Genomic DNA, 14,270 nt, shown 5'->3' on the forward strand with positions numbered 1-14,270 from the left:
GTCAGTAAACTTTTTTACATTTTGAACTTCTCTAAATCGGCTTGGCCAATTTCAACCAAATTTGGCACATATCATCCTTATGGGAAGGCGAATATAAATTGCAGAAATGAAAGACCGATCTTTATTCAATTCGGAGAAAACCTCGAAACTAGAAAAGGGTGGGTGCATTTTTAATAGCTGCTTGATTCGATTTTATATCAATTTAAACGATGGTTATGCTATGTATAATAATAGACATTGCAGGTTTTTTTCAGTCAATTAAATCAAATTTCAATGAAGAAAAATACGTACAAAATTTGCTAACAAAACAAACGACATTAAAGGGTACTGCGTTATTTCGCCTCATGTTAAAGTTCAACCCTGACGACGAGACGGGTATGGTTGTATTACGACTTTGACATCCCTTTTATAAAGGTTAAAATGATTAGACAAATTACAAATAAACATGTGTACGTTTTGTTCGCTAATATTTTTGAAGTTTGCTTTCTTTACAATTGATGCATAGCACGCGGTTTGAATAACCCCAATTCTTCGGGGGACGAAACCCTTTCTACACATTCCCGTGATGCACTTTGGTTTATTTTTATTTACTTTGAATGTTTCTAACTTTGAAAGGAGACTGATTCTGCTTGTGTAAATAGGAGAAAGTCCATAACTTTCTAATATAAATGGTTTGTATAGAAAACATTCTGATACTGTAATAACAAAAAAATCGGACCAAGCACTTTAAAAAATCTTCTCATGTACTACTGAGTCAAACTCAACGTAATTTAGCTTAAATCATCCTTATGGGAAGGAAAATATAAATTGCAAAAATTAAGGGCTAATTCAAATTTGAATAATTTACGAAAATATTAATAAGACAGAGAGAATCGAGGTCAATCAGTTTAACTTTGGGCTCGATATTTCATCTATCGAAAACCAGTTTAGAGGACCAGTCTATGTTAGAAGCAGCCATCTTGAAGTTGAATGGAGATGAATTTAATTTGGTTGTTGTGTAACAGTTTACGTGATAAGGGAATATTTGAAACATCCAAAATATATTTGTGCCGTTTATGTGAAGTAAATTGAGGTTAAGTATTTCAATGCGTTGACATTTTCATTTGTGACGGTGGTTTTAGCTTGTTTTGATTTTCGCTAAGCATGTTTAATTTCTTTTTATTTTAATTTGAGAGGAAACATCGTCTTTATTTTAGTATTTAAAATTTTTACGTGTAGACCGGTAAATCAGACGGCTGATTGTTTACATGTACATGAGCAAAATCTGATGCACTAACAACATATTATAGAATACTATTCATTATGTTGGTACATGTAAATTGGTACGATCTCTTCGTAATGGTTGATTAATGCAACATGTTTTATTAAGATGCTCGGCAATTTCAATTTAAACGGAGATTATTCTCGCTGCTAGAAATATTGTAGTATATATATGATGAAAATAAATTTTTTCTTTGTTTTAGTGCATTTTTCTCCTGTTTTAATTGTTTACAAATTTTTATTTACTAACCTGAGAGTCAAGCTTCGAGTTATAAGGAAGATGATGAGCTTTGCGCACAATGCTACTGTATGTTTGTACACAAAGCTGAGGTCATGCTTTAGTTAGTTTATGTTTTAAATGCAGCTATGTTGATTAGGAAATACCAAGTTTAAAAATCTTAAGGTGAATGTGATAAACTAATGTGAACCAAAAACATGACTCAAACCAAGCTATGTATCTTGCTTATAATTCTACAATTGACGCTGAAATTTTGGTTGATAAATAGAAATGTCTTGCTAAAAGATATACTGTAACTACTTTCTGGTGCCCCTTCTTCAACGATGAAATGCATAAAATCTACACAAATTTTTGATAGTTTTTTTAACACATGTAAATGAAAACGACGTCTTTTAAACAGTTTCTATAGTCCTGACACATTATTATTATGAGGATAAACGCATTATCGGTGTTCTTTACAAAAAAAAGTGCAAAAGAAAATCATCTTTGTTTGTGGACATTTGTTTTGTTGTTTTTTTTGATAAAGATGAAAATATTGGTACAATACAGCGACATGCCTGCCAATACATAAATTTGAATTATAGCTCTTTAACATATGTGACAACATTTTTCATTTAAGTTTATTCTTCAATAAAGTGAGTAAGGATATAAAACGGCATACGAAATGAATTCATGCCTTGTAAACGACAATCGTTTATAATGGAGAAGGCCAATTAAATTTTTCAATGTTTTTAATTTGAGGAATTGAGCGCATTCATTCTGGTTCATTGAGGTATACTTTCCTTCTTTCAATTATAGGATTTTTAAAAATAAAATACAATCACTAGTAAGAAGTAGAGGGAGAAAATGTACCTTTATGCTCTCATGTATTTTAAACGTTTTATAAAGTAATGGGGGGGGGGTGGGGGGGGGGGTGGGGCTGAAATAAAGGGAACTGGAAGTTAACCGTGAACACCAACTGAAAATTTAGTTATTTATATTGCATATGATCTTATTTTCGGTAAAAATGGTATTCCATAAAGGTAAATATGTCAAAGATTAAGTATATGCAAAAATAAGTGTAAAATTCGGATATTCATTTTTGGTTAATCTACAGAGGGGCCACATGGCACATTATCCTTTGAATGCCCATATAAAGCCATCGATCCTCAGGTGAGCGATGTGGCCCATTGGGCTTCTTGTTTTTGGATGTCGTCGGTCCTATGACACACCAAGCGGTGCAGACGAATTGAAAACCGCTCGTTAACGCGGTATGATAATTTGTCTGCACCGCTTGGTGTGTCATATGACCGACGACATCCAAAAATAAGCATTCAATGCTTATATTTATATTTTCATACTGATGTCTATTTGTATGAAATATTGTGTATTGCCGCTATAAAGCCATCATTTGCGCCAATAGTCAGGGATATGAAACATATATTGAACAGCCATATTAACATGTTATTTAGTTAGCTTCCGCGACAAAATGTTATGAATGTAAATATACTTTTATGGGGATCAACATTGAAAGAGACATGCAAGAACAAGGGGACTTGTGTAGATTAAGGTATTAATTTGCATCTTATTAATGATATATCAATATCATGTACCTGTGCTGATAAATTATATCTGACAGATCATGGGACTGACCATTTTGGCAGCTGGAACCAGTATCCCTGACCTAATTACAAGCGTGATTGTTGCCAAGAAAGGCTTTGGGGACATGGCCGTTTCCAGCTCTGTGGGAAGCAATATCTTTGACATCACTGTTGGGTAACTTTGTTTTCTACAAGATACATGCATTGCTTTCTCAAATTTTATTTGTTTGTGTCTTCCATCAAATAAACTAACATCATACGTCATATTGATATTTATTTGAGAAGCTTTCAAGGCTCCAGTATTTTGCAGTAATTGATAAAGGAATTTGAAGAAATGCTTAAGTTATTAAGTTTTTTGTTATATAAAAATCAATAAAATGTGATTGAGTATAGACCAGAAATAATGCGTTTGTGATTATATTAATAGATAAGACAACAGTAATTAAAATATTTCAAAACATTATCAAAAACCGGTGGAGATATTTGATCAAATTTATGAAATGAATGAATTTATGTACCGTAATACTGTTTTTAAAAATCTTATTGTTATGAATTTTGCACAGAAGTATCCATATAAAAAAAATCATTGATATGTATTTATGAATTCTTTTTGAAATTTAAAATAAGTTGCCATGCACCTAGTACTAACATAAGGTGACTTTTATTTCAGCCTTCCTATCCCGTGGTTGCTGTATTGGGCCGTCTTTCAGGAGCCGATCAGTGTAGACAGTGCTGGGATGGTGTGCTCCATTTTCTTACTGTTCATAATGTTGATGGCGGTCATCATTACCATTGCGGTCAATAAATGGCGAATGAACAAGCTGTTGGGCCTCATTATGCTGTTCCTGTATTTGGTGTTTGAAGTCTTAAGTGTCTTGCTGGCACTGAAAATTATCATTTGCCCTGTGGAAGTTTGAATTCGAACATCTTTCATAGTTTTCTTTCTCTCAAAAAAGAAATCTGTTTAAGATGTATGTTTATTCACATTTCTTACTTTTGGATCTGTGGACATAAATATTTTTAAAGGCCAAAACTGAAAAATAACAATAATTGGATGCAAAGAAAAATGTAAAAATCATGATTTATGTTTTTATATGAAATGGAATGAAATTGATGCCCTGGTTTTGTCGCTCAATGTATAAGGTATCTCTGTGTAATCTATTTTCTCTTCAGTTTAGTGAGTGGTCTTAATTAATTTAGTGCTGTGAGCTTGACAAACGTTTCATGAGTATTTTCTTGAAGTATTACACATAATGATCGTGTTGCAATAACTATATTGTGATTTGTGCTAACTTTGTAAGAAACATTTGTGATATAATAGTTATCATTTATGTTATAAACTATTGCCAACGTCACGGATCATGTGCATTGTATATGCATAGGAAAGAGAACGTTTGTGGCAAAAAAAACAACAGAAGGACTGAGCATAATACAGGGGAAAGCGTATGATGCGCATTAGATATCTGTGTAGTGATTATTTGATATTGTGAAGACTTGTGTTTTCTTGATTTAGGAACCCCATGCAAACACAAATCCTAGTCAAATCACATAGTCTTTAGTATTAAAAGCATTTTATTTTTTATTTTATTTTTAAACCAGAGGGAAAAATACCACAATTTATTTTTATTTCATTTATTTATTTATTGTGAAGCAGTGTTGTTTGATATTATTTTTGAAATGTCATTATTGAAAAATCACTGTATTAACCAATGATTTGTAGAACATATATCCAGGTGATAGGAATTAGAGAATTCTTATTCTTTAAACATTTTTATTTAAAATTATATCTACCCTTTCAAAGGGGAGACATATTGTTTTTGTCGATTTTCTTATTCTTCTTATTCTTCTTCATCAAAATGTTTTCCAGGCCGTAACTTAAATACCCTTTGACATTAAGACTTCAAAGTTAGAACATGGGTAGATGGTATTGAGAAGGAGTGCACACCACCAAAACTTTTGACCTTAACCAATTTTGTTCTTCAAGGTCAAGTGTTGTATTAAAAAAAATTCTCCGGAACATAACACAAGACTCCTTCAACATACAGACTTTTAACTTGTATCATATATAGATGGTATATAACCTAGCTGAACCCTACCAAATTTTTTACCTTCACCTAAAATTTTTATTTCAAGGTCAAATTAGAAAAAAACTGCATTGCTCATCTCCTGAATATACTTTGACAGAAGGACTTCAAACTTTAAACAAAGAACAATAATAATACACTTAGGTGTACTATTTTTAATATTTGACCTTGACCTAGTTTTTACTCAAGGCCAAATTAAGAAAAAATTAATTTTGTCTGGGTCGTAACTTAAATACCCTTTGACATTAAGACTTCAGACTTATAACATACATAGATGGTATTGAGTAAGAGTACACAGAACCATAATTTTTTACCTTGACCAATCTTATGTGTCAAGGTAATTCATTTTCTAAAAAGTATTGTATGACTCATAACACGAGATTCCTTAAACATACAGACTTTAAACTTGTATCACAGATAGATAGTCAGTAATCAGATGGAACCTACCAAAATTTTTGACCTAGGCCTAAAAAAATTTCAAGGTCAAATTAGAAAAAACACATTCTCGTCGTTATTTAAATATACTTAGAAGGACTTCAAACTGTAAACAAAGAACCAAAATACCATGAGACATAGTATTGTTGATTGTTTTACCTTGACCCTTTTCCCAACTCGATATCAAATTAAGAAAAAAAATCTATTTTTTTTTCCAGACGTTAACTTCATAATTCTTTCACAGAGAGACTTTAAACTTAAAACGTAGTTTGATGAGCTAGCAAAAAAGTGAACCAAACCCAACTTTTTTACCTTGACCTATTTGGATCTCGGGGTCAATTATCATGAAAATGTTCCTTACAATGATGACTTGTATCATATATGGATGAAATATAACATATATTTGACATCATTCTTTTTCAATTTTTAAACTTGACCCATATTACAATCATTGGGGAGAAGGGGAGATATGCACTTGGTTGGTTTTTTTTACCCATTAGTTACTACTAAATTGCAGGTCTAAACACGAACTTAAAATTCTTTTCATTTTAATATATATATATATATATATATATATATATATATATATATATATATATATATATGTATATGTATATATATATTTTTTTTTTTTTGGGGGGGGGGGGGTGATTATTATTATTAAGCATTCAAACAATGCAAGAAAATTACTCACTTTAGTTGGATTTTTCCCGTAAATCATAGTTATATATATATACAGTAATTATATTTTGGCCCATTCGTTTCTACTAGAAAATTTTTGACAAATTAAATTCAATGAGAAGGAAAGAAATTGACATGCACCTATATTTTTACAAAACTCATTTGGTAATTTAAGTTGCCGAACCAACCTACAAATTGGTGTGTGTACCGTGTGCGTGTGTAGTAGAACTTAGAATTCAATGACTTTATATCAAACACCAAAATGCTGGAACACCCAAATATTTGGGAAAAATATGTAAATTAAAAGTACAGACATATATTGTTTCAATTATGTTTTCTTCCAAGTTTGAAATTAATGTGCACCAAAAACATGTTTATAATACATCTTTTTTTTCAAACCTAAGGGTTAAAATGTCCGTTTAATTTCAAGTTAAGAGTTAATTTGTTCATAAAGGTTGTGATGGAAATTAAGATTAACACAAATTGTGTTGATAATTACTAAATGGATTTCATTATCACCATTGACTTGTATGGAAACCCAATTCTATTATTGGCAAACACTAATATCGGATTAATAAGGAAACCATGAAATTAACATGCATGTTTGCCTTGAGTTTTGTGAGGAATTAATTACTATTGGCTTATGTTGTGGTATGGACTTTATACTGTTACATCTATAACTGCCAACAGTCAGGGTAATTTTCTACATTCCTACAAACTTAAATGTCTTGAACCATTAAGTTTAAATTCATCATATCTCTTTGTTTACATGTTTTTATTTTAAAAAAACACCGCATGACTTTTTTCCGGTACTTAAAATTACTTAAGCATAATATCAATAGTATTTTTGTATTAGAAATGTAATTTTATATGTTCAGTAGAAATTTCTGTGTACTTAAAATATTTCATGTTATCTATATGAGTATTTTTCCTTCTACATATTTTACCATGCATTTGTTTTCTTCATGATGTATACACTTCCACTGTAGAGTACATGTCAAAACCACGTGTAAGGCTTGGTTTTATTTATAAATTAGAGTTAGTATATCAATATTGTAATTTGGACGATTACGTACCATTATAGGAATTTTGTGTGATTGTTTTTTCCATTCATAGCTGAATAAAATGTCATACATGTAGTTGATAATAATTTAAAACAAGAAACCAATGAATGCCACTCTCTGACTACGTCCATGACACTATATATAGATTGATGTGCATTAAAAGAGTTATTCTCTGCGTATTTTGCTCATATATATCTCTGTATGTATAGATATTTAAATTCTAATTTAACTGTTGAGGTTGTTTATTTCAATGTTATCCTATTTGATGTTAATTGTTTTTACATTGAAGTTTCCGTCCTTTTTATGAATAAAATTTTGAATTTGACTTTACTCTTGTCCATTTGTAGTAGCCATTAATGATAAATTTTTATTATCTCTCTGCAATTATATTCTATATTACTATAACAGACACACTTATTGCCTCTGTTGGGGTTTGAACCCAGGTCCTCTGGCATGCCAGTTTTATATTGTAAAACTTTTTAAAATTACTTTTAAATATAAAAGCACACCATGTGAACAATAGTCTATTAATAGGAGCTGAAGTGATACTTATTACATATACTACTACAGTTATTGTAAAGAGAAATGCTGTGTTTTAATGTGACCTTAAAATAACCAAAGATACTAGCTCACAAATGATACCCCCTGCTAAGAAAATATAACAAGAGGCCCATGGGCAACATCACTCACCTGAGCAACAATAGCCATATTAAAATCAGCTTTATGGAGTCGTATACAAAATATCTGGACAATGTACTAAAATAAATCCTTTATAAAAAGATTTTTTGAATTTTCTTCAGATATTCTATAATATTGAGGCACTATGGAAATTAGAAAATTTCATAGTCATATCACATATTGAGCATGGCAACGCCCAAGATCTTAAAAAACTTTCATTAAAACAATAAAATGCTTTCTTTTGTGATTCATGCGGGTAAGAAGGTGGTGATATTGCATAAAAAATACATAACCCGCCTCAGCAGGTAATATAATTTTTTTATTCTCTTTAACATTTTTCTTATAAGAAATGAGTAAAATTAAACTGATTGTAAAAAGTAAGTAAAATCCACTAAAATACTGTTAATATACAGCAGTACGTTAGCTAAAAGAAACAGCCAAATTGTCTCCTGTAAGAATTGAGTCTGACATCATCATGTTTATTTCGTGCAGTTTGTAATTTTTCTAAGGTTGCTGTACATTTCGACCAATCGATAAACAGGGCGTGTTGATTTCAGTCTGGCTGTTTTTATAAAGCTATGAATTAACTAGTATATGTTTCCATAAGAAATGGAGTGAATCAAACTCGGTAGATGTAGATATATGAATATAAACCTACATCAAACTTTGAACCCTTTGTGTGGCCCAAGAATTGTCCACAGTCTAAGCAGTTGATAACCAACACATGTTAAGATGCTTGTATATAAGTTATACCATATATTATAACGTTTGAGTTTTTAAAAATGATCACTTCAATTTTAAATCATGAAAGAGTTTACCCATCCCCACCCCCATTTGTTGCCCCATCCTACCCCGGAACGAACTTGAATCTACACAACCTGAGGATACTTGCAGTTACAGTTTTCCTGGTTAAATGGTTTGTAAGAAGAGGATTATTATGATACAAATTAACTAGATTGAGATGGTGACCATCTGAACTGGCCCAACTTAAAAAGAGGACAAAAGGATGAGAAGAATTTCAGAGAATTGTGCTTTGACCTTGACCTATAACTTTGAAATTTTCCAGCTAGCATAGAACTTCTAATTCAATCTCATTTCCCCTTACAGACAGGCATATTTGTTCAGCCTGAACAGATTAACCAAATGAGAAATAATCTGTGGTCTTGTACTGAAAATAAAGAAAATCTGCTCTGACCTTCACATTGACTTGGTTCAAGATCACTGCACGCCATTAACCAATAAAGCTCTTTTTAAGTAAAGTATAAGCCATCAATCGAGAGTATATATATGCTCTTAAAGAAAGGATATTTGTTTTATCGTATATGACCTTGACACTTGAGCTACAAACATCATTCAAGGTCACTGCATACTCTTTGATCAAAGGCACCAGGTGGGTAAAGTATGAGAGAGAAGATATGCTCTGGACAAGGATTTTTCATAATAATTCTGCTATGACCTTCACATTTGACCCCGAAAACCGGTTCAAGGTTAATACACACCCATTATTTATAAGCTCTGTTTATGTGATGCATGAGTCACAAAGGGATAAGTGGAAAGTATATATACCCTGTAAAAAGGTTTTTTCATGGTCTGATGACCTTGACCTACAAACTTCATTCAAGGTCACTGCACAATCTTTGACCATAGACACTCTGAGTGAAGTATGTGCTCGATTGGACCAAGAAGAAAGAAGATATGCTCGGGAGAAGAATTTTATTTGTAATTCGGCTGTGACCTTAACCATATGGTTTAAGTCAGTGCACACCCTTTACCCAAAGGCACTCTGTGGGTGAAGAATGAGCTAGATTGGCCTAGGGGAGAGAAGATATGCTCTTAAGAAGAATATTATTAATAATTGTGCTATGAATTAAACATATGGTTGCATACAAGTAAAACCATTTATTATAACATTTCAGTTTTTGTATTTAAAAAATTATCTTTGTAAATTTAGATCCTGAATGTGGCCCCACCCTACTCCTCAAGATTTTGATTTTATCGAACTTAAATCTACACTACCGAAAGTTGCTCCAACCAAAGTTACAGTTTTTCTAGGCAAATGGTTTTTAGAAGATTTTTAAAGATTTGTCTCTATACATTTGTCCTCCTTCCACCCTCCCCCCCCCCCCCCTTGTGACCCGCTTCTACCGCTGGGGATCATGATTTTCATAACTTTGAATATACTTTACCCGAGGATGCTTCCACTCAAGTTTCAGCTTTCCTGGCTGATTAGTTTCTGAGAAGAAGATCGAAGAAATTTACTCTATTTATTCCTATGTTAAAATTTGACCCCCCCCCCCAATTGTGGCCCCATCATACCCCCGGGGATCATAATTTTCACAACTTTCAATCTTCACTACCTGAGGATGCTTCCTCATTATAAGTTTCAGCTTTCCTAGCTAAAAACTCGAGTATTTTTCTATTGGAAAGAAATGGATACACCAATTTTCTTAAAGCGACACTGAACTTGCAAAAATGACCAAAGCTCAAGTTCAGGACATGTTTTCAGGTCCTAAGAAATCTTTGTGTAAAGAAGGAAGCGTCTAATCATTTTTCATTACAAGATATGGCCTTGACAGGAAATTTTTTAAAAATAACATAGCACTTGCAGAACTGAGCTTGGGTCAAAATCATGACACACCCTCAGGTCATAAGCCATTATTGTGTGAAGTAGGAACTACCAATGTTTCTCCTTAAGAAAGATATAGACCAGACAAAAGGTGAGCACTTTTATTTCCAGTGACCTTGAACTTGCCCAAAGGACCTTATGTCAAGATCATGACATTACTTTAGGTCATAAACCATCATTGTGTGAAGTAGGAACTTCCAATGTTTCTCCATATAAAAAAATTAGACCGGACACGAATTATGCACCTTTTCTTCAAGTGACCTTGAACTTGCCCAAAGGACTGTGGGTCAAGATCATGACACACCCTCAGGTCATAAGCCATCATTGTGAGGTAGGAACTTTTAATGTTTCACCATAAGAAAGGTTTACACCAGATACAAATTATGCACTTTTCCTTCCAGTGACCTTGAACTTGCCCAAATGACCTTAGGTCAAGATCATGGCATTCCTTCAGGTCATACACCATCATTGTGTGAAGTAGTCTATTCAATATACAAAATGACCTCAAGAAAATTGCTACAAAAGGTTTTTCTGCTCTAAGTTATTTTACAATACAGTCTTAATAACATTTTAAAAATATACAAAAATATAATTTGCGGAAGACGTTGAAAAAGGGATCTTTAATGTGACCGCGAATCGTAAAATTTCAATTTTAATTTATGGTGCGGTTTGTCCTCCATACACAGAAAATATGACGTCATGATGACACAAGACAGTGACGTATCACTTCACAAGTCCCTGAGACGCTGTGAAAGCATGGTCATTGATATTAGATAGGCTGCAATGATAATTGCATTCAACGTTTTTGCCTATGATTGATTTGAACCCAAGTGATTTGAATTGCATCTTCTCAACGTTGATGTTTGTTTCCAAAAAAAGCTTCACGATATAATCGAACTCCAATCATAACGTTTGATCAACCCTTATACTGGAAAGGAGTTATGATGACAAGTAGTGAGGAATGTAGCAACGTTGTCGTACGTCTTGGAGCTTTCCACGCAGAGATGAGTTTTATTGGCAGCATAGCTAGAATTATGTCAGACTCTGGGCTAAGAGAAATACTAGAACTCATATATGCCCCAAACGCTGTTAGTCATATGTTTAGCGGGAAGGCAGTTTCCCGTTCAAAATATGTTGATCATGTCAAAAGGCACTTTCAAATTCCATCGTTGTAATGGATGGTTACATCGGTACGTCAACTAAAGATATGACTCACATGAGGCGCAGTAAAGGAATTCAAACAAACACAATCACTTTTACTGAGAATATGCCACTGAGAATAAAGAATGAAACTTTTCTTCTGAATGTATCAAACAAGCAACGCTTAAATGCTGAACTCCTTTAACGAAAACTGCAAGAGAGCAATATCAAAGCTATATAAAGTGAGGGTGATGCAGATTTGTTGATATATCGGACATATGTTAATAAGGCAGACGATCACACAGTGGTTGTGTATGGAGAAGACACTAATTTGCTAGTTCTGCTGTGCCATTATGCAAAAGAAGGCAGACAAATCTTTTTCACCACTGACAAACAAACATCAATGAAAAACCACAGAGTTTGGGATATATCAAAAACAGTCAGTTCTTGGAAGTGATAGTTGTCGTCAACTCCTGTTTGTTCATGCTTTAACAGGGTGTGACACAACTAGTCGTTTGTATGGCATTGGAAAACCTGCTGCCTTGAAAAAGATAATGACTGACATTTATCTAAAATCACAAGGAGCTGTATTTTTGCGAGAAAATTCTAGCAAAGAAGATATAATAAAGGCGGGAGAAGAAGCATTAGTAAACTTGTATGGTGGGGTACCGCTAGAGGGTTTAGACATTCTAAGATGGAGAAAGTTCACGACAAAAAAAATGTCATCTAAAAGGAATGCTGTGGTCAAAGTGCAGTCACTTCCACCAACATCTGATGCTGCCATATTTCATTCAATGTGAGTTTACTTACAGTGTCAGTACTTGAAAGGCAAATCAGAGGCAGATCTTGATCCTACAGAATGGGGTTGGACTCTTAAGACTGGCAAACTTCTACCTATTGAAATGTCCAAACCACCTGTACCCGACTTCCTATTGAAATTGAAATTGAAATCCACTGCAATTGTAAAACCAACTGCGACAATAAGAAATGTAGCTGTCAAAAAAATGGCATAGCATGTTAAGCTAGGTGGATGTGGAGAATGTAGAGGAATCAACTGTTCCAATTCAAGAAATACTCCAGAATCTGATGACGAGAGTGAAAACGAAATTTAAAATTAGAAAACTGTTATATTCCTTTACAATAAAAGGATGTTAATTCCATTTCCATTTTATTTTTCATGGTTGTGATGTAAACAATTTGCATCAATTGTATATATTCAATCGTGTTATCAGGTTATAAAATAAGCTCATACCATATTGATTTGATTTGGTTAATTATTAATTATTTTTTTATTACCATGATTCAAAAAAAATAAAAATAAAAAAAATTGCCATAACTTTGACCAATGTTTCATGTTATTGTATTACTTCAATTGTTCAAATACTATATGTAATTTGGAGTGAAGATAAGTCGTTACAAATTGATTTGATATTGTTTTTACTTTTTCCCACATTTCCACAATTTTTTAATAACAATACATAAAAAAAGCAATATTTGACCCTAAAGAATCTTAAATATTTCTCGTGAAATTGTTTCACATGTATTACTCGGACAAAATAAAACTTAAAATGGAGTTTAGAATAAGCTGATACCAATTTATAAAATGTTTCCAGATTTCCGTGATTTTTGGATAAAAATGCTATTTTTTACCCCAAAATACCTTCAATATTTGTTATAAAAGCGTTTTAATCACTTGTACATATGAACTCATTTCATTTCAAAACAGCATAAATTGATACTCATTGATTTAATTTGGTTATTAATTTTTTCCAGATTTCCGCGATATTTCAATGAAAACCCATGTTTTTATCCCAAAAAAACAATTTTTCGCATATCATACAAATGTACATTTTTTAATATGTTATTTGTATATACAAACACCTTTGATATCAGTGGTAATTAGCTTTGTAGCATTTTTCTTGAGGTTTTGCTGAAATTTTGACAGATGAAAACCCATGTTTTTATCCCAAAAAAACTATTTTCCGCATATCATACAAATGTACATTGTTAATATGTTATTTGTATATACAAACACCTTTGATATCAGTGGTAATTAGCTTTGTAGCATTTTTCTTGAGGTTTTGCTAAAGTTTTGACAGATTGACTGAAGTGGGAACTTCCAATGTTTCTCCATAAAAAAAAAATAGACCGGACATGAATTATGCACTTTTTCTTCAAGTGACCTTGAACTTGCCCAAAGGACTGTGGGTCAAGATCATGACACACCCTCAGGTCATAAGCCATCATTGTGTAAGGTAGGAACTTTTAATGTTTCACCATAAGAAAGGTATAGACCAGATACAAATTATGCACTTTTCCTTCCAGTGACCTTGAACTTGCCAAAATGAAATTGTGTCAAGATCATGACACATCCTCTGATCATAGCGCTTATTGTGTGAAGTAACAAGAGGCCAATTGGCCTTAACGGTCACCTGAGTAGCATATATCCAATACACAAACTTGTCATGGAGTCTCATATATGCA

At 32.7% G+C, this 14,270-nt stretch overlaps 1 protein-coding gene across 5 annotated transcripts in view; it reads left to right on the forward strand.

Moving 5' to 3' along the window:
• LOC128178688 (sodium/potassium/calcium exchanger 2-like) overlaps window positions 1–6,148 on the forward strand; it is a 68,691-nt gene extending 62,543 nt beyond the window's left edge. For all 5 annotated transcript variants that reach the window (XM_052845972.1, XM_052845971.1, XM_052845974.1 and 2 more), the window contains 2 exons: window positions 3,117–3,253; window positions 3,749–6,148. In XM_052845972.1, coding sequence (XP_052701932.1) covers window positions 3,117–3,253; window positions 3,749–3,995 — 384 coding nt within the window. In that variant the 3' untranslated portion in view covers window positions 3,996–6,148. The remainder of the gene's footprint in view (window positions 1–3,116; window positions 3,254–3,748) is intronic.
• The last annotated feature ends 8,122 nt before the right edge of the window (window positions 6,149–14,270 follow it).

The sequence above is a fragment of the Crassostrea angulata genome, chromosome 3 (assembly GCF_025612915.1).
Source record: "Crassostrea angulata isolate pt1a10 chromosome 3, ASM2561291v2, whole genome shotgun sequence".
Classification (NCBI taxonomy): Eukaryota; Metazoa; Mollusca; class Bivalvia; order Ostreida; family Ostreidae; genus Magallana; species Magallana angulata.